General features: G+C 36.2%; 2 protein-coding genes across 7 annotated transcripts in view; one reads left to right on the top strand and one right to left on the bottom strand.

Moving 5' to 3' along the window:
* The window catches only part of Rho-6 (serine protease rhomboid 6), a 170,031-nt gene extending 166,658 nt beyond the window's left edge, over window positions 1-3,373 (top strand). For all 6 annotated transcript variants that reach the window (XM_083100886.1, XM_083100885.1, XM_083100888.1 and 3 more), the window contains one exon: window positions 308-3,373. In XM_083100886.1, the coding sequence (XP_082957012.1) occupies window positions 308-628 (321 nt within the window). In that variant the 3' untranslated portion in view covers window positions 629-3,373. The remainder of the gene's footprint in view (window positions 1-307) is intronic.
* Window positions 3,374-3,380: 7 nt separating this feature from the next.
* Window positions 3,381-23,606, bottom strand: part of LOC145972330 (uncharacterized) — a 38,192-nt gene continuing 17,966 nt past the window's right edge. The window contains exons 2-14 of the mRNA XM_083100873.1: window positions 18,621-18,824; window positions 17,877-17,954; window positions 16,307-16,492; window positions 16,188-16,226; window positions 14,165-14,356; window positions 12,527-12,621; window positions 11,225-11,458; window positions 10,239-10,667; window positions 9,487-9,743; window positions 8,720-8,898; window positions 8,304-8,432; window positions 8,026-8,217; window positions 3,381-7,670 (exon numbers count right to left, since the gene is read on the bottom strand). Of these exons, the coding sequence (XP_082956999.1) occupies window positions 6,628-7,670; window positions 8,026-8,217; window positions 8,304-8,432; window positions 8,720-8,898; window positions 9,487-9,743; window positions 10,239-10,667; window positions 11,225-11,458; window positions 12,527-12,621; window positions 14,165-14,356; window positions 16,188-16,226; window positions 16,307-16,492; window positions 17,877-17,954; window positions 18,621-18,824 (3,257 nt within the window). The 3' untranslated portion in view covers window positions 3,381-6,627. The remainder of the gene's footprint in view (window positions 7,671-8,025; window positions 8,218-8,303; window positions 8,433-8,719; window positions 8,899-9,486; window positions 9,744-10,238; window positions 10,668-11,224; window positions 11,459-12,526; window positions 12,622-14,164; window positions 14,357-16,187; window positions 16,227-16,306; window positions 16,493-17,876; window positions 17,955-18,620; window positions 18,825-23,606) is intronic.

Raw genomic sequence — 23,606 nt, 5'->3', positions numbered from 1 at the left:
GAACTATGCACATTTTTGAATGCGCCACGTGCAAGAAACTCATATAATATACAAAATAAAATTAAATATCCAAAGGTTTAAAATTTCAATTTACTATTTAAACATCAATAAAAACATAAAACGCTAAAAGATCACACAATTTTTAATATTTACAAAAAAATATTTCTAAAAATCATTAGTTTTTCATACCGCTAGAGTAAGTTAGACCCTTAAAGAAGAAAAGTCTCAAAATTACATGCACACCCGCTCGTATACAAAGCTACACGAGCCGATCGTGTGGCATCCTTTTGTTTCTCGTTGATTTCAGTGCCACGGCGAACTACGCTACGCGGGTTGGCGTCTCGGCGCCGTATTGTTGTTGGCCGGCGCGGATGTCGCGTCGCTGCCCATCCCGGCGTTGCTCGGATGCGGCCGGGTCGGCTGGGCGGCACACGTCGCGGGCGCGCTGGCGGGTCCACTTTTGGGTCTGGCTGTGTTCCCGAACCAGAGCAAGAAGGACGCCCGTGGCCGCAGATTCGTGCGATACGCGCGGCTGCTGTCGGCCGTGAGCGTGATGCTGCTGATCGTCGGCGCCGTCCTCGGCAACGTATACCTAATCGCCCTGCCGCAGCTCAGGAAGCCATCCTGACAGAGGATCGAGATGCTCGTCAAGCTCTGCAGACGGTCCTTCCTGATCGTCAAGATCCGGGAGGCCGCCGAGAGTGTGTTCGAGTAGAGGATCTTAAGGACCGGAAAAAGGAACGGATAACGTGGAAATGAACTGAACGTCGATCTGCCAGGTGAATCTTTCCGCTCTCGAATCTCGCAGGGATCTCGTGCAATCAAATCTCGTCGGTCTATTACGAACGCGATCGCGATTTCGGCAGACGCGCGTGAAAGTTTCTCCGGAAGGGAATCACATGATCGATACGTCAAGATGCTCGTAAAGAGACTCGAGTGAAAATTCGCGCTCGGCAAGTTGGTAGGAGAACAAATACCAAAGATCAACAATTTTTCGTCGAACTCGTTCATGCTACTCGCTGCCATTAGAATCTTTAGACTCTCGAAGAGTCGCTCGATGAAATGTGCGGTAGAACGATGGGGCACTTTAAAGTGAATATAAATTGTGACTCTTCGCGTCTCCGATAACTTTGATAAATTTGATATTACAGATACTATGGAGGTAAACGTCGCAACTTTTTTACGGACAGGTAAAACGTTTAAAACTGCCGATTGTAACTTTTCGATAGGATCGAATTGTATATGATTAATACTTAGCGATACGATATGTAATAATTTCTCGTTATGTCAATCTCGCTATTATTGGCGAAAAAAAAGAGACTATGAAAGTGTGACATGCGTGTATAATAAAAATAAGAGTAATTATATAACACACAATTTAAGGTGGCTGAAACGATATGGACGCGTATGGACGGTGCAGGTAAGTTTGCCCAGCGATGGGGACGAATTAAATTTTATTAATAGAATGTGAAGAGCGAATTTATTTAAATAAAAATAGAGAAATACAGGATATTGTTATGGCTCGCGTGAGAATAAGAATCACGATTCCGAGTATATTAATGCTAGTACATCGCTAACAATGTTGAGAGAACAAGATGGAATACCTTCATCCTTTCTATTATTCATATTAACGATTTAGCGTGTACGAGATATGTAAGAAGGTGTATAAAAAAATAAAGCGATCACACAATATTATTAACGTAAACGTGTTACGATATAACGAAGATTTTAATAATGGCAAGATAAATGTATCGATCGTTAATAAAGCAAAGTTTAACAACATGCGACTGACTTTAAAAAGCGAAATTACGTAAATCTCGAATAAGCTAATTTCGCTGCTGTAGAGATATACGACATCGTAATCTTGAATTTGACGTTATCAGCTAATGTAGAGCGAGAGGGTAACGAGATGTGCAAAATAAATTTCTTCACATTAAACCACAGTCCTGCCATATTTCCCGATAGATGTCCAAGAGCGAGAGCCAATCTCTTTTATATAGCGATAATCATAAAGTAAAGATAATCGCGTTTCTATCTACGAAGCTGTAAAACTTGCAGAATATTTCTAGCGTAGTGTCTTTGTAATCACGATGTGAAGTGGTCAAGGATTCATGTGTGTTCAGATTCAGAAACGTTCATCAATTTTCTACACCCCCGTGCTGTTTTTCTCCGCTTAAATTTAATGATTAATGCATCGTACCGAGCGATAATAGATATCGTCGTTAAAGCTTGAATTAATACACAACTCGATTAAACTCGCTTAAACTCGTGCTTGTCGGAATTTTTTAACAAGCAAATCGACGAAAGTAAGGAACTTGCGATAACGCGTCGTGTCTCGTTTCTTTCGAATAAAAATCACGTTTAATAAGCGATATAATTTTTACTCGATTCTTAATTGAATATATTTCCAATGTGTGTGGGGTCGTGCATTTTTAAAGAGATTCTGTAACGTGTCGCATTTTTTGAGATTTTCAGTATTTCAGATATTAGTGTGAAAATTTTTATTGCGCGCGCTATCAAAGAAATTTATTGGTGCAGAGATGGATTGTGGCGTGCAACGCACGCAAGCATGTAACGATATAGAATGAAAAGAATTATATACATGTGCGCGGAGAAAAAATAATGTGTTCTCCTTCAGGCAATTAGTAGTATACCTACTTGTTTATCAATGTTACGAGGCAAACTGGCTGTGATTATGTTAGTGTTGTCGACACAATTACATTATGGAACCTTGTAAATAGGAATTATTAAATATATAATTACGCACATATACATACACACACACACACACACACACACCTTCGTACTGTGATTCGCCGCGAGTACATGTAATGAGGTCCCCTCCCCATTATTTCCATTGTATATCGAAACAACCGATTGCCTGCAATAAAGTCGAATGAATCGTATGATGTTTCATGATACGACCTGCAATCTCCTATCGAAATATTCTCCTCTCTGCGTTCGCATTATTAAAACTGTTCCCATTCAATATGCGCCATTATTATTCCGTTTAATAAACGAAAGCATGATGTTTCAAAGATTAAAGTTAATTAGATTGGCCATTATTTTGCGTTAATTACGATTAAACAGCACACCGCCCCTTTTACCAGAGATATTCATCTTCCCAGGCAATTTCCGATGTGTGTATATTAATCATATATATTTTAATAACATAATTGTTACTCAACATTATACTTAACATGATGTTTGTTTCGCATTAAAATAATCTTCATAGAAAACTTATTTTTTTCAAAGGCATTGAAAAAATGTTACATTTATTTGAAAAACTAGGTAAATTCATGTTAAATATGTCCCACTATACTCTATGAAAGAAAGAGGAGTGAAAAGAAAAAATAAGAAGCTGAAAATTAAATTGTGGGATGATGTATAAAAGTTTATTACATTGGGTTATATGTATATGTATAAAGTACATAAAGCCTCTATGCGGCATTCAAAATGGAACCTGTCAATTTTAAAAAATCGGTTTAGGTAAATAGTATATTATCGATAAATATAACGCGCGATGTTTTTCTTTAAGAAGAGCGAAAGATTTTATTCTTTCGTAAGGTTTGCGATAAAATTTTTACGCTCTTCAAAATGATATATAAGAATATATAAGGAAATCGCGAATTTTCTCTTCGAGAATGTGAACGCTTGTAAAAATATGTTGTGACACACATATAAAAGAGAAAACTAATACTAATAAAACTAATAAAACTAAACACGAAATATTTAATAAACGTTTTATATAAATCACAATACACCAAGCAATCTTACGACTCTCGATATAATTATAATAGTTATAACGATAGTTACAAAATACGAAATTTAACATACTTGCATTTCATAACATCTGCTTATTATTTTTAATGTTCTTCTCTCTATCGTTTTATATAAATCACAATACACCAAGCAATCTTACGACTCTCGATATAATTATAATAGTTATAACGATAGTTATAAAATACGAAATTTAACATACTTGCATTTCATAACATCTGCTTATTATTTTTAATGTTCTTCTCTCTATCCCTCTCTCTCTCTCTCTCTCTCTCTCTCTTTAACTACGGCGATTCAAAAAATAAACCTAAAAATAATGCATATAATATTAATTGAAACAGAACCTTTAAAATTACTTCAACATCATCTTCGTTGTTAACTGATTCATTCTGCTTACATATATGTATACATAATAGGCGATAATATAATTGTTCAATCAGTGATGCTATTGAGATCGTTATCATAACTTAAAAACTAACATAAGTATTCTCTCTTAAATTGTTATTCAGGTTCACATTTACAGAAAATTGCAAAATTCTGCACAAGATAAGTTAGCTCTTCTAACATCAAATAACTTTTCCAATCAGATTCTAATATTTATTTGTGTTTGAAAGGGAAAAGAAAAGATCATTTGATTCGAAGTAGATTCAACTCGTGTAAATCCACTTTTCTCTTTTGTCAACATTTTAATTTTGTATAAATGTTTATAAAAATTAATTAATAGTCGGCGTACAATAGTACACACCACAAATCTCATTAATCTACAAAAGACGTGTAATTTAGCAGAATAATTTGAATTTTGCAAGAGCATTTCTCTCTTTCCCTCTCTCTCTCTCTCTTCGCGTCTCAAATGATTATTCTTCCTTCTCCCCTACTGCCGTAGTATTCCACAACCGGGTATCTTTTGCATTCGGTTCAGTGAGATAAATTACGAAGATAAATCAAAACGACACCCCCACCTCCTCGCCATCTCTCTCAACCTGCGATATAGACGGATAATTCCCATTAAAGAGGAAAGACGGTCGGGGCGAACGAATACCGCGCTAACTTCCGCCTTCATCCACTTATCCTTCGAGGCACGGAAGAACTATTCCTCACAATTACATCCTGATCGATCCCGTCAGAACGTGGATTCTCCTAAGGCTTGCGTTTATGATCGTCGCGCGACGTCCCCGGAATAATACTCGCCGATACAAGGGAGAGAAAACGACAGACACGAAGGAAATTAGAAAGAGGAATCTGGGAATCCCAGGATAAGACGACGATCGCGGTGAACTATGGGCCGGATTACGGGCGATACCTCTAATCGAGGGAAGGATCAATTATGTGCCCGAAGAAGACGGAGGAAAATCACAAGCTGACATTAATCAATTGATAAAAAGTCCCGAAACAAGCGATTATTAAGAAAAAAGTATTCTCTACTTTCGAGTGTAATATCCAAGTTTTATTACTACTTCTCGAGAACAGTGCTATGTGCGTATTAAAACTTTGCATGACCGAAGGCCACTAAATCTCTCGCGCAACTTATACTTTTATTCCGTTTTAAACTTTGTTTTAAACGATATAATTCGCGACAAAAGTTGTATTTATAATTTTATATATTGCGTAATGCACAAGGCAGATTTAAAAAAGTACAATATACGCAAAATATACATCAGGAGTTACATTAAGATGTAACGTATAAAATTATAAATAAAATTCTATTTTTATCGCGAATTGTAAATCATTCGAAGTAGGTTTTAAGTCGGACTAAATTTTTGAAGTAAACTCTGTTAAATATATTTTTGAAAAATATTTTATCCCCAAAAGAGAATTATTCTGTCGGAATACTCTATAGGAATACTCTTCCATTAACAATTCCTCGGATCTAACGCTTGAGCTTCATTAGTTTCTATACATAAACTCGCCTGTGCGCATGCAACCGCATTCGAGAGGAAAACTCGGAGACTACTGAGACTACATAATGATCCAACCAACGCGATACAAATACGCGCGGATATTACATCCAGTTAGAGTAATCTGACCACGAACATCGGTGTCTCGTTATCGAGGGTCATCGAGACCGAGTCTATCGGTTCTGCCTGGATAATTACATAGCCCAAGTTGTCCGAAGTTTTGGCCGAAGATTCATCGCACTGTCAGAGTGTCTTAGCGGAAGATACAACAGCGAACCGTCTTGATAGTTCCAGATATTCGTGGTTTCGGACAGCATCTCTAATTATACCAATAGTGAAATATATTAAATTCTGCGGTCGCAGTAAAGGTCGAATCTTGGAGAGAAACTGCAAGAAAAATTCCTATCAACTATCTTTCTCTAATTTCATAAGTGTAAGATATAAAAATAAATGCTACAATGATCCTTTGTCAATTCGTGTTTCGTAATAAAGCTACTGATTTCATCTGGCAAGATTCATCGTGATAGATTTTTTAGACTTTTGAACTTCAAAATTTTTTTGCGAATGCATATTAAATTATTTATATTTAAATATCGTTTTTCTTTCCAAATCTTAAAATATAATTTTCTATAAAGATTTTTTTTTTTCACATACACACACACGCACACAATATATTTCAAATATTATTTTGATCCCAAAAATACTGAATTTTTCATTATTATTAATCTTTATAGATTTCAGAGTTAAACGAAAGAACGAAATTTAAAAAATGCAATTATATTGTACTAAATCATAAAATAGCTTTTTCATCGGAAATATCCTGTGCAACATATATGCACTTTCAATATTTTCGACGGGACAGTCTTATTTTATTCTCGAGTATTCGCGAAACGTTTTCTTACGATGACGTCGTTAAATCGGTACTCGATGCACGGAGGGAATCGGTGTCCGATCAACATTCTAACTGTTTGCACTGGACACCAATTTCCGTGCACCTGCACTCCATGCAAGGACTCGAGAGCTCCGTGATGATTCTACCGACGCGATACATTCGGCCGTATATATTGCAGCCCGCCAGCTTCAGCAAACTGCCCATGGACATTGGTATCTCGTTGTCGAGGACCTTCGAGGATGTCTCGACAGTTTTCATCTCCTCGGTTAACTTCTCCGCACTCGTCGATGAAGCAACAAGAGTCTTCTGACCCTCTCTTTCGCCATCCACGGAAGAAACATGTGATGTCTTCGTGGTTTCGAGCAGCTTGTTGCTAGAACTGCTATTCGAGGAGAATAGCAGCTCAAGAATACTGTCCAATGAAAAGATGGCGTCCTCGGTGGTCCTCTCGTTTTCACTCAGCGTATTATCCGACTCGGTATGATTGTCGTACTTCGTGGTATGATTGTCCACTTTGCTGGTAAAGTTTCTACCGTCGATCTCGGTTACGTTTTGTTTCACGAATTTCTGCTCCGTGATGTTACTCCGATGGAAATCGTTCTTCGAATCGTCGTTCGTACGATTTAACTTGATCAAGTGCATTCCGTAGCTGAAGACTCCTGCCATGGGATTCTCGACGGGTTTGCGATCCATGATCTGATTCTTGGAATCGTACGTTAACGAGACGATATCCTTCGAAGGCACTTCACGATTCGCTCCGTACTTCGTTTCCGGCAAGAAAGAGGAATCGACTGTTTCCTCTCTATAATCGAAAGGCAGCTGTACAAGCGACACTTGCTCCGTAAAGTCAAAGTTTGGCGGGCGTTGTAATCGATCGTCCACCAAGTTCTGAACCGATGCTGTCATAGACGTCGGTCTGGGCGTTGTGATGCCGCGTTCAACCAGGTAGGGGATCATGTCTTCGATCAGAGAAGGTAAGTCGGGGGCTGGCTCGGTCTTGATGACGTCGCGAAAGGGATCCGGAGACACTGTCGATTGTCGCTGAGAAGGCGCCGTGGCATCGGCACGATCGAGCACTACCGTTGGTGACTCGTCGGCTTCAACTATAATAGTGAATAAAATATATCATAAAAATGTGAAGATGTATATTTCAAAACTCTATATTCTTGATAAGAAAACAATTCTCGTGAATATGAATGATTTATGAACTTGACATACATTTTAGTTCTCGTGTAATATATTTTAGTAAAAAGTGTGATTGTGTCATTAACGTTTTGTTAAAAAAAAAACTATTATTATCATTAACGTTTTGTTAAAAAAATTATTATTTATTTATCAGAAAGTTTTTGATAAATTAATACCTTGTATCTAGTTCACACGTGCGTAATAATTAATTTATATGAGAGATCAGGTGAAAAGCGATTATTATAACGGTAGGAAGAATAATGAAATATATACCGCAAATGATTTTTCCGCAACATCTCTCTTCGGAATTGATCCTATGACAACCAATTTTTAAGGGGGGACATTTCTCCGAGGAACATACGACTTCTCCGTAATAACACATGCAAATTATGCAGAGACCGGCTCGTGGCAAGATCTCACCGTGATGGTACTCCATATTTTCGAAATGACATTCACTGGATAAGTCTGGTCAGGTAAAACATGTCAATTGGCGATATAAAAGGCTGTTACTATTAAAAATTTGATAGATTAACAAAAAATATCGTATATACCATGGTTTTTTCGATATGGCTTCGTAATCTGTGCTGGAACCACAGTAACTCCAGTACCAATTTCAAGATTTAAGTCTGTAGAGTGATAAGGAATATCGAAATACGGCGGCTCTCTAGGCACAAAACCACCTATATAAAGAAAGTTCTATTACTCTTTCAGATTATATTGTGTGATTAATCTTAAATTAGCAAAGTGACAGTACCAAATTTTTTTCTTCAAATACAACATAGAAAATAGCTTAATAAAAAATAATTAAATTTCCTAGAGAAGCAAAAAAATAGATATATGAAAGTAAGTATATTAAAATTTATTCTCTAATATAATTTCTCCATAAATCTAATTCTCCTTTTCTCATTCGTATGTTTTTGCTATCTCCTCATTCATTTGAGATTCCACGTAGAAAATCGTAAAATACCTTCGGTCTCTACCGGTGGGCTAAATCGGTTCTCCTGGGTTGCAATGTCGTAAAAACCGGAAGTGACGGTCGGTCGTAGCTCAGGGGACACTACTACCGAACCAGGCGGATATCCAGTCTCAGGCGAAGGTACGTCCTTGTCCTTCACCAACGCATCTGCCGCCACGAAGGGTATTATCCTACAATAGTGAAATTTAATTTTTCTGCTAGCGTGATAAATACACTCTCTAAAGTAATTTTAATTGCATTTTGGAATTATTATCGTGAGAAAAAAATAATAGATTTATAGTAAGAAAGTAACCACAGTTTTCTTTAAAGAATTATTTTTCGTATTATAATCGTTTATGTAAAAATGTGTAATAAATAAATTTGACGTAAAAAATGTTAGAGTCGCGAACAACCGAATTGGCGTTGCACATTTCCTGCCGTTGAAGCGGTAACCGCTATAAATCGGTATCAATCAGTTGTTTTCGACAAACGATTCCAATTTAATTAAACGGCAATATTCTCCGGTCAGAAAAACTCATAAAAAAAGCAGTTTCGTTAAGCGTGAAAAATTGATTGCGCCGACTAATAAAAAGAAATATATATATAACGCGCTATCGATCACATTGACCTCAATATTTCTACGCTTTAAAAATACATTGCAATTATGAAATTCATAAAAACAAAAAAAAACATTTATTCTTTCTTCGCATTCGCGGAAGTTCCAGTCAAATCACGGATTAGAGAGTGAATGATGAATCGAGATGTAATATCAGTCTCACCTGACGTTCGGCAGTGACGGCGGCAAAGTCTGCTCGCTGTAGTCGTAATCATAATCCTCGCCCTTTTCTCGATGAGTGATGTTCAGAATGGCCTCAATGTCCGGCGGAATGGCTCTAATTGGATTTATCGTGACACCTTGTATATGGCTCACCGAGACATTCGTCTTGACTGTCACGTTCATCACGAGGATGTCGTCTGGCATGAGTATCGTCGACGATGGACTGTTGACGGGTCTCTTATCAACAGCCTCCATTCTCTACGCCATAGGTGCTTAATCGTAACAAATTTACTTGCTCTCCATTCATAATGGTAAATTTTTAGTGAAATATATACATCCGGTCAATTTGCTAAATATTAGTTTTAAAGCAAGTTAAAATGATTAGTTAAGATTTTAAAATAATCAGTCTTAAAATTTTAAGTTTTCGATTTTGGAGAAGATAAGCCAAGCCCAAGTTCAAAATATATTTATTCTTCTTATTTATTTTCCTCGCTCATAATTCTAGAAGTTTTTTCATTATTAAAAGAACTTCCGCAAAGATACTTCGGCATTTCGTGATAATTTTGGAAATGTTCGGATAATATGCAACATTTAATATAGAATTAATGTAAATATTCGGCATAATCTATGTCCATAAAATAGCTCGAGAATTTATAAAAATCTCTGATCTTTTCTTGATTTTAAGAAAAATATCTCACTGATATCCACTATTTTTGCATGTATGAAAATCCTTATTCCTGCCCTCATCGTTACCTTAGTGAGCGTAGAGTTCTCGGACAATTTCTCGTCTGGGATAAGCGCGTTCCCTGCATCCGTGGAAATCACAAAAGGATGCGTCGTAGCTTTGTTTTTCTCAATTATATCCGCTTTTTCTCCCGCCTTCGTTCCCGCTTTGGTAGTCTTGTTCTTATTCCGATCCTCGTTTTCTCTCGCGTTTTTATTTTCATTGTCGTCGGTATCCTCGTTTTCATCGTTTCCATTATCGAGCATTAATTCCGTCGTCCATTCCGACGATGAGATCGTCGAACCATCCATGCTGGATGGATCCTCCGTTGATGCAATCGTGGAATCCGTAAATGTGTTCGTCGAGCACATCGTGCAGGAATCAGTGACAGAATCAGCGTCTTTAGTGGATGCCAGCGTCGACTCGAATGCTGTTGTTGATTCAGTATTACTCGATAACTGTCGAAGGGGGACAAAATAATCGTTAACGCATAAATTGATTTATCATATCAGGTTTACTGAAAAATACAGTAAACCTAAACGTTAAAATATCAAAAATTAAAACATTGTTATTGAATTTTATTAAACTTTATTAATTTGACACTATCACAATTTTTGATTGTTAATTCAGAATTATATTTATAAAATATACTCATGTTTATATGTGTCGATATATCAATAATTCACTTAAATTATCTATATTTTTGTTTTATAATACATTTTAGTATATTAAATATACTTTTTTGGTATACATATTAAAATAATTTATCAAAACTGCGTATGAATTAAAGAAAAATTTAAAAGAATAAATAAATATGTGCCTATAAATATTTATATATATATACATATGTACATATTTATATATTTATTTACTTGAAATTTTTTTAATATATATATTTTTATACTTTTATTCGTTCAAAAATTTCTCAGCTGTAAATTGTATTATAGTAATTTGTAATTTTCACAAACCGACTAAAACACTTTTGTATATGAATTATATATTATCAAATTGAAACCTCGTTTGTTAAAGTCGCCATGGTCGTCACTTCCAAGGTCGATTTGTAGTCCACCGTCCCTATCAAGATTTCATTGTCCATGATGTCGGTTTCCATGGTCGAGGGCCAAGCAGTAGAATAAGTGGTGACAAACGAGTCTTCCTCGAGATCGATCGTACTAGTGCTAATCCGTTCATCGACCACTCTGTGACCTCGTCCCTCGACGGGTAGATTCGTGGATTGATCAATTGCAGGCTAAACAATTAATAAATTCCGTACCATAATTTGGTTAGAATTATTTTACAGGGAAAGAGAAAGGAAGAGAGATTTTTATAAAATTTTATTTATGCTGGCTCCATTTTTTCTCCTAGTTATAACTCGATCGATTGAATTAATGATCTCTCAATCTCAATTGCATGCGAAATTTTTTCGACATTGAACAATTATCAGAAATCGATAATATAATATAAATTTCATAAATTGTTTAATTGTTAAAAAGCATGAATTTATATCACATTTATACACATGCAATAAGTGTTGAATAATGTAGAATTTTAATAAATGCATAACAACATCGAAAGTGAAAGCAAATGAACAAAAATCGAAACATGTAGGATAGAAAATTTTTTCGAGTAGTTAAAGAAATTAAAAAATTGCAACTTTAATAAATTAAACATATGAATACAATATTTTTTGTTTATACAATTCTTACAAAATTTATTATACATTACATATAGTGTTATAATAATAGCTTCAGAATATCTTCATGATTTCGAAGTAAGAATTATCAGAGATCTCTTTAACTCGCGATTGACGTACCCTCGCATTCAAGAATTGCGACGAACCTCGGGATCCACTGCAGTCGTCTCTATTGTCTGAGTAGATTCCCGTGTATCTCGCGAGATTCAAATTCCCCTACATAAATGGCATTCTGTACTAACGACGCTACCCATTAATAATAACGCAATACGTCCATAATAGATACATCGTCTCCCGATCGGCAACTCGTATCGCGTATTACATGATCCAATAAGGTATGCCTCATCCCTAAATTCCTGAACTAAGTCGAATGTCTAACGCGTTTATAACCAATGTTTCGGGTAAATTTCATTGATTAAATTCCGCCGACTGCATAAATCACCGTCCCTTAACTTCGATCCCGCGCGAGTTTGTTCCTACTATTTAGTAAACTTTGAGATATGGAGAATAGCGTACAACCTTATTTAGAATAGTTAGTTAGAATTAATTAGTTTTATAGCTCGAGATAGAAAAAGATGATAATTTAGATAAATATATAAATCGTAATAAAATGTAAAAACGTACGAAAAAGTTGGTCTCCTTGCGGAATTTAGCGTAGTCCTTGCTGATGAAGGCGTAGGATGCGTAGTTCTGGGTGGCCTTTACTTCGATGTTGCCGCCTTGAACGTTTCATCTCTTAGTTTATAGAACATTAATCTTTCTCTCCCTCAAGATAGGACTTTTGAATGGTAAAAAACATGCTTATAAAATAAAGACAGAGAATACTAGTGTTAGAAAAAAAATCCGGCTTGTGTTTCCCTTAACAAAACATATTGTATACTCTATTTATGCATTTCGACTAAAGAAAAATCAGACGTATCGTATCGATTTTCACAAGGATATATAAATATCCTTGTGAAAATCTGAAAAAATCTGTTGTCTCTGCTACTATTTTTTTATTATTACATAAATAATAGGCAGTATAAAAGTATACGAGGACTAAAAATATAAGAAATCAAGTATTCTAGTCGACGTACATCATATACAAAAAAATATTTTACATCATTCAAATTAATAAAGGCTAAATGAGTAGTGTTTGCATAAGACAACTGTGTAATTACAAATATAAAAATTTTTTACGTAGTGGATTTTTTTTAAACAAGACGCGATGACATTTGTTGGCGGCAGTGTACGAAACATGCTTTTAAATTATAATTTATACGTGGCCAATTTTATTCGATAGATATATATTTCTATTCGCCGCGATATTAATATCGATGGCTATCACGTTCGCGGAGCAGCCATATTGACTATCTCGAATAAACGATCCCTCGTGCGGAAATTAAATCCCATTTTAATTTGCAGATGTTTCTCGCTTCCAAGGATCGACGCGTTTAATTCGCTTACGCGCATGCAAAGCCCAACAAAATATTTTATTTTCCTTTCGCGAGTGGAGAGATATCCGGTGAAATATTTTTAAACACGGAGACGAGACGCTATTTGTTGACGGCAGCGTTCGTTATTCTCCTGCAACGGCACATGCATCAAATAAATATTTTCGCTTGCCGTCAAATATTTTTAGACTTAACCGAGCGATACTCCGACTCGGCGTTAGCCACGATCGGCTTCCATTACTATCAGCCGCGATGTTGAAAATTATGTGCGTGTTTCGAAAATATAAAAATAAAAAATAACGTTTCAGTTTCTTATTAGATAAGTGAAGAAATTGATTTTATATAATTACATAACTAACAAGAGGTTTTCTACGTAGAATTTTAATGCGAAATAAGGAATTGAAAGAAGTAAAATTCGCAGAAAATTCTGCGTAACAAAAACCCCGCAAATATTTTTATGAAAACTTAAGAGACAAAAGTATTTTTTAATTATAATATTACCGTATACATGTTTGTCATCTTCTTTTATTTATTTCATCATATTTTTAAAGGGAAAAAATCATCAGAATATTCGAAATAATATTATTTGCGATATTAATCGTCTCATATTTCACAATATACGCCGCATTTTTTTATATTTCAATCTTTAATAGAGCGATTCGAAAAAAAACATAGAAGGGGAGTCAATATTTGCGATCCCAAGAATTTCGCGATTAATTTAGGAAAACACAATCCGACCATGCGAACCGTGCGCGAACACGCCGGATGTTGCGTGTGCGGCCAGCAGGCCTGATGCGGCTTGAAAAAAAAAAAACTTGCGTGAACTCACTGCAGTTGTAGGTGGACGGGCAGCATTGTCCTTCCCGGACGATCGGGCTGCAGCCTTGAAGTGGTGGCGCGCACGCAAGCGGAACGCATCGTATGGCGCCCATCGCGCAGAAACAATTGTCGCATGCGGTCTTCCACTCGATGTCGCGAACCATCTCGCCCTCGGCGTAAGTACGCTCACCCACGCGACATCCTGGATGATCGTCCGAACCGTGAGAACGCGAAGATCTGGCTCCCGCAGACGGGACGCGATTCTCTCTCTATATTCTTGACTTATCGTCAAGGATATTAGAGGGAGATGTCCCTCGAATGTCCGGATTTTTGGAGATTTTACGGTACAGGAAAAGGAGTAGAATTATTGGTTTTTTGTCGGAATGTGCATACAATTATAGCGTAATCTATAAATCGTAATTATAATTATTATAAGGTCTAATTTCTTAATTTTTATTCTAATTTTAATCTCGCACATTTCTACATTTTCTGCAGTTTTATTTGAACAAAATTATATTTTGATGGTGATAACTGTGCTCTTTTGGTATCGTCCTATTAGACCGTAATATCCTCTTTTTAACGAGCAAACGAGACGACTTGGAGGATGTTTGTTCGGCGGGAGAATTAACGAGTGGTTGTGTGTGACTCGGGATCGTTATTTACCGACTTTTCATGATCAGTCGTTGGCGGTCGACGAGGCCCGCAACCGCCATTTGACGAGGGTGGTTTCCCGCGCGTGTGCTCGTTTAAAATTAAGTCGTCCCCGCGAATGTCCCGGCAGCCAGTGACAGCCGTCGCGTAGCGGCCGAGACTTAAGCCCGGCTTAAAATTTAAGCGGCCACGACGAAACCGGGCGTTAAATGAACTTCCGCAATCTCGGCAATTCGAAGCGTCGCAGCTTGCCCAGCTTCCGTTCCGGAGCAAGACATCGGACGGCACTAACTGACTTCTCTTTATCGCGGTGTACGGTCCTCTACCAATGTCGGGCCTCTTAACGAGAGGATCCAGGGACGATGCTCGTCCCCCGTCTTCTCTCGGGATGTTTTGAAGTCTCGCATTGTTCCCGAACCGCAAATATCGACGCAGAAATTGAGAAAAACGACGAGACACACTTTTCAAGTTATAACTTGAACGAACTAAGAAAATTAAAAAATAACGAACTTTTAATCGTCCTAGTTAGTTTTAAGTGGATTTTACTTTAAGGGAAAATTTTAATACAAGGCTCGTTAGCGCTCTGTTTGTTGATGGAGATTAAACACTTGCGGTAAAAAATCGATACTTCAAATTTATAAAAAAATCTCCAATTTCAAAGTTCTTAATTAAAAGATTTATAAGAATACCTTCCTTCTCGCTTTAAAAAAAATTATAATGCCGTGTTTAATTTAAATAATACACATTATTATAGTATTTTCTTGAAAGTTACAGCTTAAACCATACCGATGAGACTACCGAGCATTAAATGAACCTCGTCGGTTATCCGGAGGTAGGATCCTTGTGTCGTGAGGTGATATAACGTTAGCAGTAACTCTTCGTTATTAAGTTACACATTTCATCACAACTTTCGAGAGCGCGCTTCGGCGGAAAGCTTTAGTCGCATGGCGGTAAATTTCGGAATAATCCCTAATAGCCCGATTTTCTTCAAGTTTTCTACTCCCGGAGGCGAACTTTGATAAGTTACCTGCTCGTATACACAATGTCAATATATGTAAAACAATCTCCGTTTACTCGCTATTTATCATATTAAGCCAGCTCTACTAGCGTTGAATTTGTAAATCGAGAGTTTCATAGAACAAGGCTCTTACCTCAGTATCGGAAAAATTGCCAGGTACTTTTCACTTCAAAAACTTCACATCTCAAAATATTTTTTCTTCTCAGATTTGCAAAGAGAAAAGAAAGAATCGCAAAGTAAACTTCTCTACGTAAGCAATAGAGCTTGATCGAGTTTCCGGGAAATCTCTCGTCAAGCGTCATCCGCTTTTCTAGAATTCAGTTAAGAGAACTGCCTCGTAAATGCGACAACAATTCAAACTCACCGTTTCCCGATAGCGGCGCCATTGTGGACGGATGGTGGTCTTTAAAAGAAATAAAGAGGGCCATTGGTAAGATGATTTAAAGTAACTCGCGCGTCTCGCCGTGATAAAAATACACTCACGTGTGCAGTTATAGGCGACCGGGCAGCAGGAATGGGGCGCGTACAACGGGGTGCATCCCGGCAGTGGCAGCAGACACTTGGGTCGGACGCATCTCCTCGAGCCGGATATGCAGTAACAGTACTCGCATCTGCGCGAGCCCATCATCGCCGATCCTAAGCCGTATCGAATGCCCTCGTGCAGACATCCTAGTATATTTCGAATTTATTTTTCGCTTTTTTTAAATCCAACTTTAACAAAAATTATAAATATTAGTTGCAACAAAGACGGATCAAAATTTGAACGCGACAATTTTAGTAATAAAAGTCTACGTACCAAGTATATTTCTATGTAAATAATATTTTTATGCGACACCCGAGACTTCTCATCTGTCGGATAAAATCTTCAATTCTGTCAACTTACATCTCTGCTCTAATTATTTTATTTCGCGACGTGATATTTATAACGACAATCATTCGTGTGTCTTAAAGAGGGATGGAAACGTCAATATATACAATGGTTAATCTTTAATTGCAATCGAGCACTGAATGAAGTTTTTTTGTAATTTACGTTAAATTGCTCTCGTTAAGATCGTTCCTGTCTGTGAGATAGCACGTGAACTTCTCGTCGAAGTTCGGCGAAGTTCTCGGTGCCCGGTAATTTATTTAACAATGCTTTCAAGAAAGATGCACCAGCTCTATACATTTATAAAGTAATGTAACGTTGTTGTGTTTCGGGAGAAAATGCAACTCTGACGAATGCTCTATTGTATATTTTAATATTCAATATATAACTTCATCAACTTGGGATTTTTTATTTTTGGTAAACGAGAAAGGATCGTTATAAACTTTGAAGAAAAATAAAGAGGTGCTTAATTCATTGACACGAACAAAAGAATAGTACAAAAGTATTAAATAGAAATTTACAGATTATCAGCTAAAACAATCATCTTCATTATTTAAAATAAATAAAGTTAAAATGATGAAAAAATCACAAACATTGATTTAATTGCAATATACATAACACATATAAAATTTCTATCACATAGAAATTATTACTTAAAATGTAGCAATACTGAATTTAATGTTGTATCGTGGAAAGATGAAGGAATGTAAACCTTGCGACAGTAAAGAAATCTTGAATTAATTTAAAATTACTTTCGTTTCAGCAGTAACGAGCCATTTTAACCCCTTCTGTGTTATGCCCGAGTGTTCTCTACCTACCTCAATTTATTTACCCAAGTTTACTCGGGCGTAACGAGGCTCATTTATTTACCACAGAAGTAACCCAGACGCTCTTTCCAGAGATGGAGTTAGGAAGGAAATTATTAAAAATAATAGCGCACACACACCACGCGTTACTAATTTAATTAAGAATGCATTATTTAATTAGATTAGAAATAAATTATTATTTATACTATATAATAAGTTGAATCAAATTGCCATTTTGTGAAATAAATACCGTTTATGTGTTGTATATGTGCGCGCGCGCGAGTACAACTTTAAAAAAAAATTATTTGTACAACAAATACACCACGACATTTTTGCCGGAGGAGGTAAATAACAAAATATAAAATCAACAGAATAGAAATACCTTCGTGAGGTTGAGCGTGCTCCTCAGCTTCTATGTTCGTTGGTATATTGGCTGTCCGTAACATATTCTTGATGTCGCCTGTACGTCAAATAATAAATTTAAACTCTTGCTCATCACAATTAACTCTTTAATCTGCTTTGCCACAGAGCCGAAACTTTTATGCGTTTTAATGCAACGGACTCTATAAAAGGGACGAGATAAGTCTATGTATAAACACAGACATCCCCAACCAACTTCTAGTATAATAATCATTTAATTCCCTGAACAATTAAATCATATAGTTTAGAGAATTCATGATGTAAAATTTATTTTTAAAAAATGATTTATATTATATTTGAAATGAAAAAATATAAGTATGAATGTAAAAAAAAAGCCATATGCTGTAATATTTTTCTACAATTTCTTGAATTCATTCATTCATAGAAAGACCCTTCGGTTCTACAACATTTATTGATCGTAAAGGGATTACAGTATTTTCTCATTAATAGAAAAATGCTCGAAACTGATCACTGAAACAGCGAACCCGTTCTTTTTCCATAAATATTCACGGTAGTTTCCCACGAGTGGAAGCGAGACGAGAAATATATAAGAACGAGCGAGAAGGAATAAGAACGGATAATGATTTTAGCGAAGCTTGAGCAGTGGATGCCGGAAGGGGACAATTTTCTTTCTGTCAGCGAAGCGAAAAGTCTTTCCACCAACGAGATAATCCAGTAGCTATAAGTGAGATATTATCTTACTAACGTTGCTCGCCGCATACCAGCTCGGTGCAACACGCATCCTCGGCCGACGAACGAACGTGACAGCCCGTCGGTGGTGGATTCGGCAATCGCGGACACACCCGTAACCGGCATCTCAATGCGCCTTCGGTGCATCGGCACCGCAGACAGGGCTCGGATGTATTCACAGCCGTCCCTTCCTGATATCGGCGACCCTGGTATCTGCATCCTGCGATCGCAAGTATAAATTTCTCGTTGCGTAATGAAACTTTAATTATAGTGTGTCGACTGCCCCCGGGTTATCGAAACGTGCGTAGGGTCTTCAAAATTTCGGCTCTTACACTTGCGCTCTCTTATACAGGGTGTCCCAAAAGTCCCGGAACGGTCGAATATTTCATAAACTATGCACTTTAGAAAGAAATGTTTCAGACAAAAGTTGTATGGCTTGAAGGGGGCCATAAGATGGTGTCATTGGTTTGATCTCGAAAAGTCATTTGAAGGTCACGTGAAGGTCACCTTCAATTTTTTAAATGGGACCCCCTATTTTTTATTACATATTCTTGTAACTTATCTCGAAAGCTTTCCAAAACACTATAATTAAGCTAGTTTTCATTAAGTATTTTTTGAGTTATGAGGCTTGAAATAATATTTCAATTCTACGTAAACCTACGTAATTCTACGTAAATAAAATATCTAGTAAAATATTCATTTTTTGATTATCTTACTTTAATATTTCTATGTACAAAATAATGATAGGAATCAATTGTTGTAAAGAAAACACATAATTGTTTCGAAGAAAAAATATGTAATTTGCAATTAACAATTACATTTTTTTTTTCGAAACAATTATGTGTTTTCTTTACACCAATTGATTCCTATCATTATTTTGTACATAAAAATATTAAAGTAAGATAATCAAAAAATGAATATTTTACTAGATATTTTATGGTTTATGTAGAATTGAAATATTATTTCAAGCCTCATAACTCAAAAAGTACTTAATGAAAACTAACTTTTGGGACACCCTGTATATAAATTATTAATATTGTTTTTTAAACAATTTTTATGACGGAAAATATAACGTTACTCACATGTATTTGATAAAAAGAATTAAATATTTTTTTTCAGCTTTTCATTATACTTTTCGCGCTTTTTTATTTATAATAAATTCCAAATTTTCGTGCTGATCTTTAATCGGAGTGATAGAGAATGTACGATTTATATTGCTTCCTAGATGCAATTAGCAAAGTTTAATTAAGAAAGTTAACAATAAAGTTTAACGCATAGATTTAAATATCTAGAGATACACTCGTGCATAAAGAATTAGGCGCTATTTTATTTGGCGCTATTCTCGATGTACGTATAAATTTGTGGCTCGGTAACAACATTAGATCTGGACTGGTTAAATTTTTTCTTTTACTCGGTTCTCGTACCATCTCGGCAGTCAAGTCATGTCTCGTGTAATGCATTACATTAATCCGGGAAGATGCACAGCGATCCGCACGTGCACTCTCCATTAACATAGACAAAGCAACACCCGGTGAATGCACGGCAGAATCATAATTAATAAGATCCAATTAGCAGCTAATTAACGATCGCAAACATTTTGCGTGCGATACAGTCGTCAAAAATTACATCGATTAAAATAATTACTGGAAAGGACCTAGTCCGATCGCATAGTCGAAGAAGCGTTTAAGTTTTTAGTAAAAAGCAATATTCCTCCGAAACACAACAAAAATTCAAAAGATTACTCGAACACATAAAATTTTATATCTTATCGAAGTAATACGAAAATATACAAAAACGCTTTTTATAAATTTATTCCTTTTAAATTCATCAGTTGACTCTTCTCGATTTGTTTAAGAAACAGAAACTTGAAAGATCTTATATCGAATTTTCATAAGGAAACTTGAGGTTCGTCGCTGGATTATAATACAAAGATTTATAGAGCGAGATTAAATTAAATAACGCACTTCAATTTTCAAGTAATTTAATTATTCTTTTCTTCTCAACTGTACGTTTTTCATATTCAATTTCAAGATGCATAAATAAGCATTTTCAACCGCGAGTAAGGCAAGTAACAATTTTAATCGTGATAATTTGATTCTGATTCAAACAAAGCGCGTAGAAAATACCGAAAAGCTCCACTTCTATTCCAAGCGCGTACGTCGAAAATGCTACGAAAAAATCGCTACAACGTGAACTTAAACGTCGGAAATATTTGCACGTTCGCCCATGAGTGAGGAAGGCCCTTCCGAAAATGGAATTTTCAATATAAATTCCACTGTACACTCACTTCGCAACGAAAGTGCCCGAGGGTCATCAGTCAGAATTGACATTGATATCATCCTGCACATCGAGTAGCTAGAAAACAATGTTAAAAAACAAGCGACATTTAATCTAGTAGACATTTTTGAGAAAAGGCGGATATTTTGCATGTAATCGACTATAATCTTACAATTAGATGATGGGAGATACAAAACAAATTAGATGATGGGAAATAGAATAGCGCTAGATGTATTAGAAATTCACGAGAGCGTCGTAGAAGAGCCATCATCGACCAAAATTGATTGGCTTGGAAAGCTCGCAACTTCCTGTTGAGTTACTCTTCTACACGTACGTGTACATTCTTCATTTTTATTTCATTTTATTTCATTCTTTTATCTTATTTTTTTCTTTTTTTTCTTTCTTTCTCCATTTTTATTTTTCATAGTAAATTAAAAAGAAAGATTAAATTAATTATATTAATAGAATATTAATAGAGAATTTTTCTTTTTCTCATAAAGAGTTTATTCTATACTTATTGTTTTATATTCAGTTCCGAGTAACAGACAAGAATTACAACGCGATTATATATCAAAGCACGTTCTTGTATCACGTAATCGCTGTGTATATCGCGTATTTCACGGGAATGTCAAATTATCGTAATGGTATCCGAAAGCTCAATTTTCTCAAAAGATCGATTTCAATACGCGGCCTGTCAATTATCATTTTTTTACTCTATAGTTTATTGTGTGACGCGCGTTCGTTCAAAAGTGTAAGAAATTTTCTCTTTAATATAAAAAGGTTTTTTTATTCAAAGATAATTTTATTAAAAATAACGTTTTTCTCACATATAAAAAAAAATCACAGTAGAACGTTCTATAATTGGATAAACTGTCAATAATTAATTTTGGAGGCCTTTAATCTCCGCCTCTGCCATTATTTCGCCGTTAGATTGATGCATCGTGAATGCGTCAAAGAACGTGCCTAATAACCGGCTCCTCTATCCTCTCGCTTATGTCTTTAACCCTCTCGTTGCATTCTCGAGGATCGTAATGCGGATGGATGCAGCGTGCGCAATGTTGGAGCCGTCATTAGTCCCGGGAACGTAAGTACGGCAGTAAAGGATACTCCAGGCTTGGCCAGCAGAAGCCCGCACCAGGCGGAGAAACAAGCCAAGTTAGTTAATGGCGCAAAACCGGAAGTCCTCGTCGTCGAAGCAGCGAGAAGGACGCTTCTCCGAGAGGATTTTAATCCCGCTACATTGGGCAAGGAGATACTGCAGCGCCGAGATTTTGTTACGGACACTTCTAGGCGAACGTGAGAGAAAACGCGCGTCGTCGAAGCGACTGTAAGCCGCCCTCGTATGAGAGTGTTTCTGCAGATTAATTAGCGCATGTATCGTGATGTGTATCATGACATTCGTTGAAATACAAGTTGACATGTACGTGCATTAGCGCGCACGTCATTAGCCGTTATTATCCTATTTTCTGCTAATGGAAAATCACTTTCAATCCGAGTTGAAAGTACGAGAAATAAGCACCGAAATGAATTTTTGGAAACGCATGTATAAAAATGATTCGTCAATCATCTCTTTTATATATTTGATTCCTCTTAGTTTCTATAATTTACATTTAAAAAAAATAGAAACCCCTTCCTTTTAATATTATATTTCATGTGTTAATTTTTTCGAGCCGATTTATTAAACTGTGCTTTGTTATATTTATATATTTATTTTCTCATAATTCTTATAATTTATCCTCTCAATTCTTTCTTTCACATTTGTTTATTAAATTAGGAATCTTTATCATATTCATATATATTTTCTCATAATGCCTATAATTTATTCTTCCAGTTAGGCTTCTTTCTCACACTTTTTTTCTTAGTCTCTGTAATTCACAAGTTGCAAAAGAATTAAAAAATAGAAATCCCTCTCTTCATACATATATTCCTCGTGTTAATCTTTTTGTATTTTTCACTAAATTACGAATATGTCATACTTATATGTATTTTCTCATAATCCACACAATTTATATTTTTAGACACAATTTAAAACTCATACAAGAGACTTTAATATTAAAAGTGTATTGTGTGTGTGAAATTATTTTTATTAAAACTCATGTTTTCAACATCTTACAATCTCCTGTAAATAGCGTAAAAAAATGTATTTAGCCGATTGCACTTTCAAGCAGAAAGAGAGATTCGTCTATTTCCGAGCGCGCGAGAGAAAATCGTGAGGGTCACTGCATCGAGGCATCTCATTGTATCTCTCTCCGTTTCTCTCTCTCTCTCTCTCTTTTCCTTTCTCTCTCTCTTTCTGCACTCACTGCCAAGTGCAATGATGCGCTGCCGACCGATCACGTATGTACGTGCGACGGTATGAATGGAGCGAACTCTGGCCTTACATCTCCTTTCCCTCCTTCCTCCAAATCCATATCTTTCTCTTTCTCTTTCTCTACCCATGACCCTTCTTGCCCGGTTCTACATCCCCCGATGGAATAACATAAGTCGTAACGTAACCATTACATGCACGCACTTCGATCCACAGTAAGCAGCGAACGTAGGCGAAAGAAGAATTGGCGAACGTCGTGGAGGCTACTGCCGTACAGGATAATCTTTGTTTCACTCAGGCAAAATTCAAAGGATTCGAATAAATAGTATGACTGATCTTGGATCGAAACGAAAATTTAATTGTTCGAATGTTGGGATTATTAAAGAAAACTTTTAAATAAAAATAGTATTCATTGCA

Source organism: Camponotus vicinus, unplaced genomic scaffold (assembly GCF_025532165.1).
Source record: "Camponotus vicinus isolate PSW18456_S1 unplaced genomic scaffold, iyCamVici1.0 SCAF_5, whole genome shotgun sequence".
Taxonomy (NCBI): Eukaryota; Metazoa; Arthropoda; class Insecta; order Hymenoptera; family Formicidae; genus Camponotus; species Camponotus vicinus.
The sequence above is the reverse complement of the archived record's forward strand: the minus strand, read 5'-3'. Positions and strand labels throughout refer to the sequence as shown.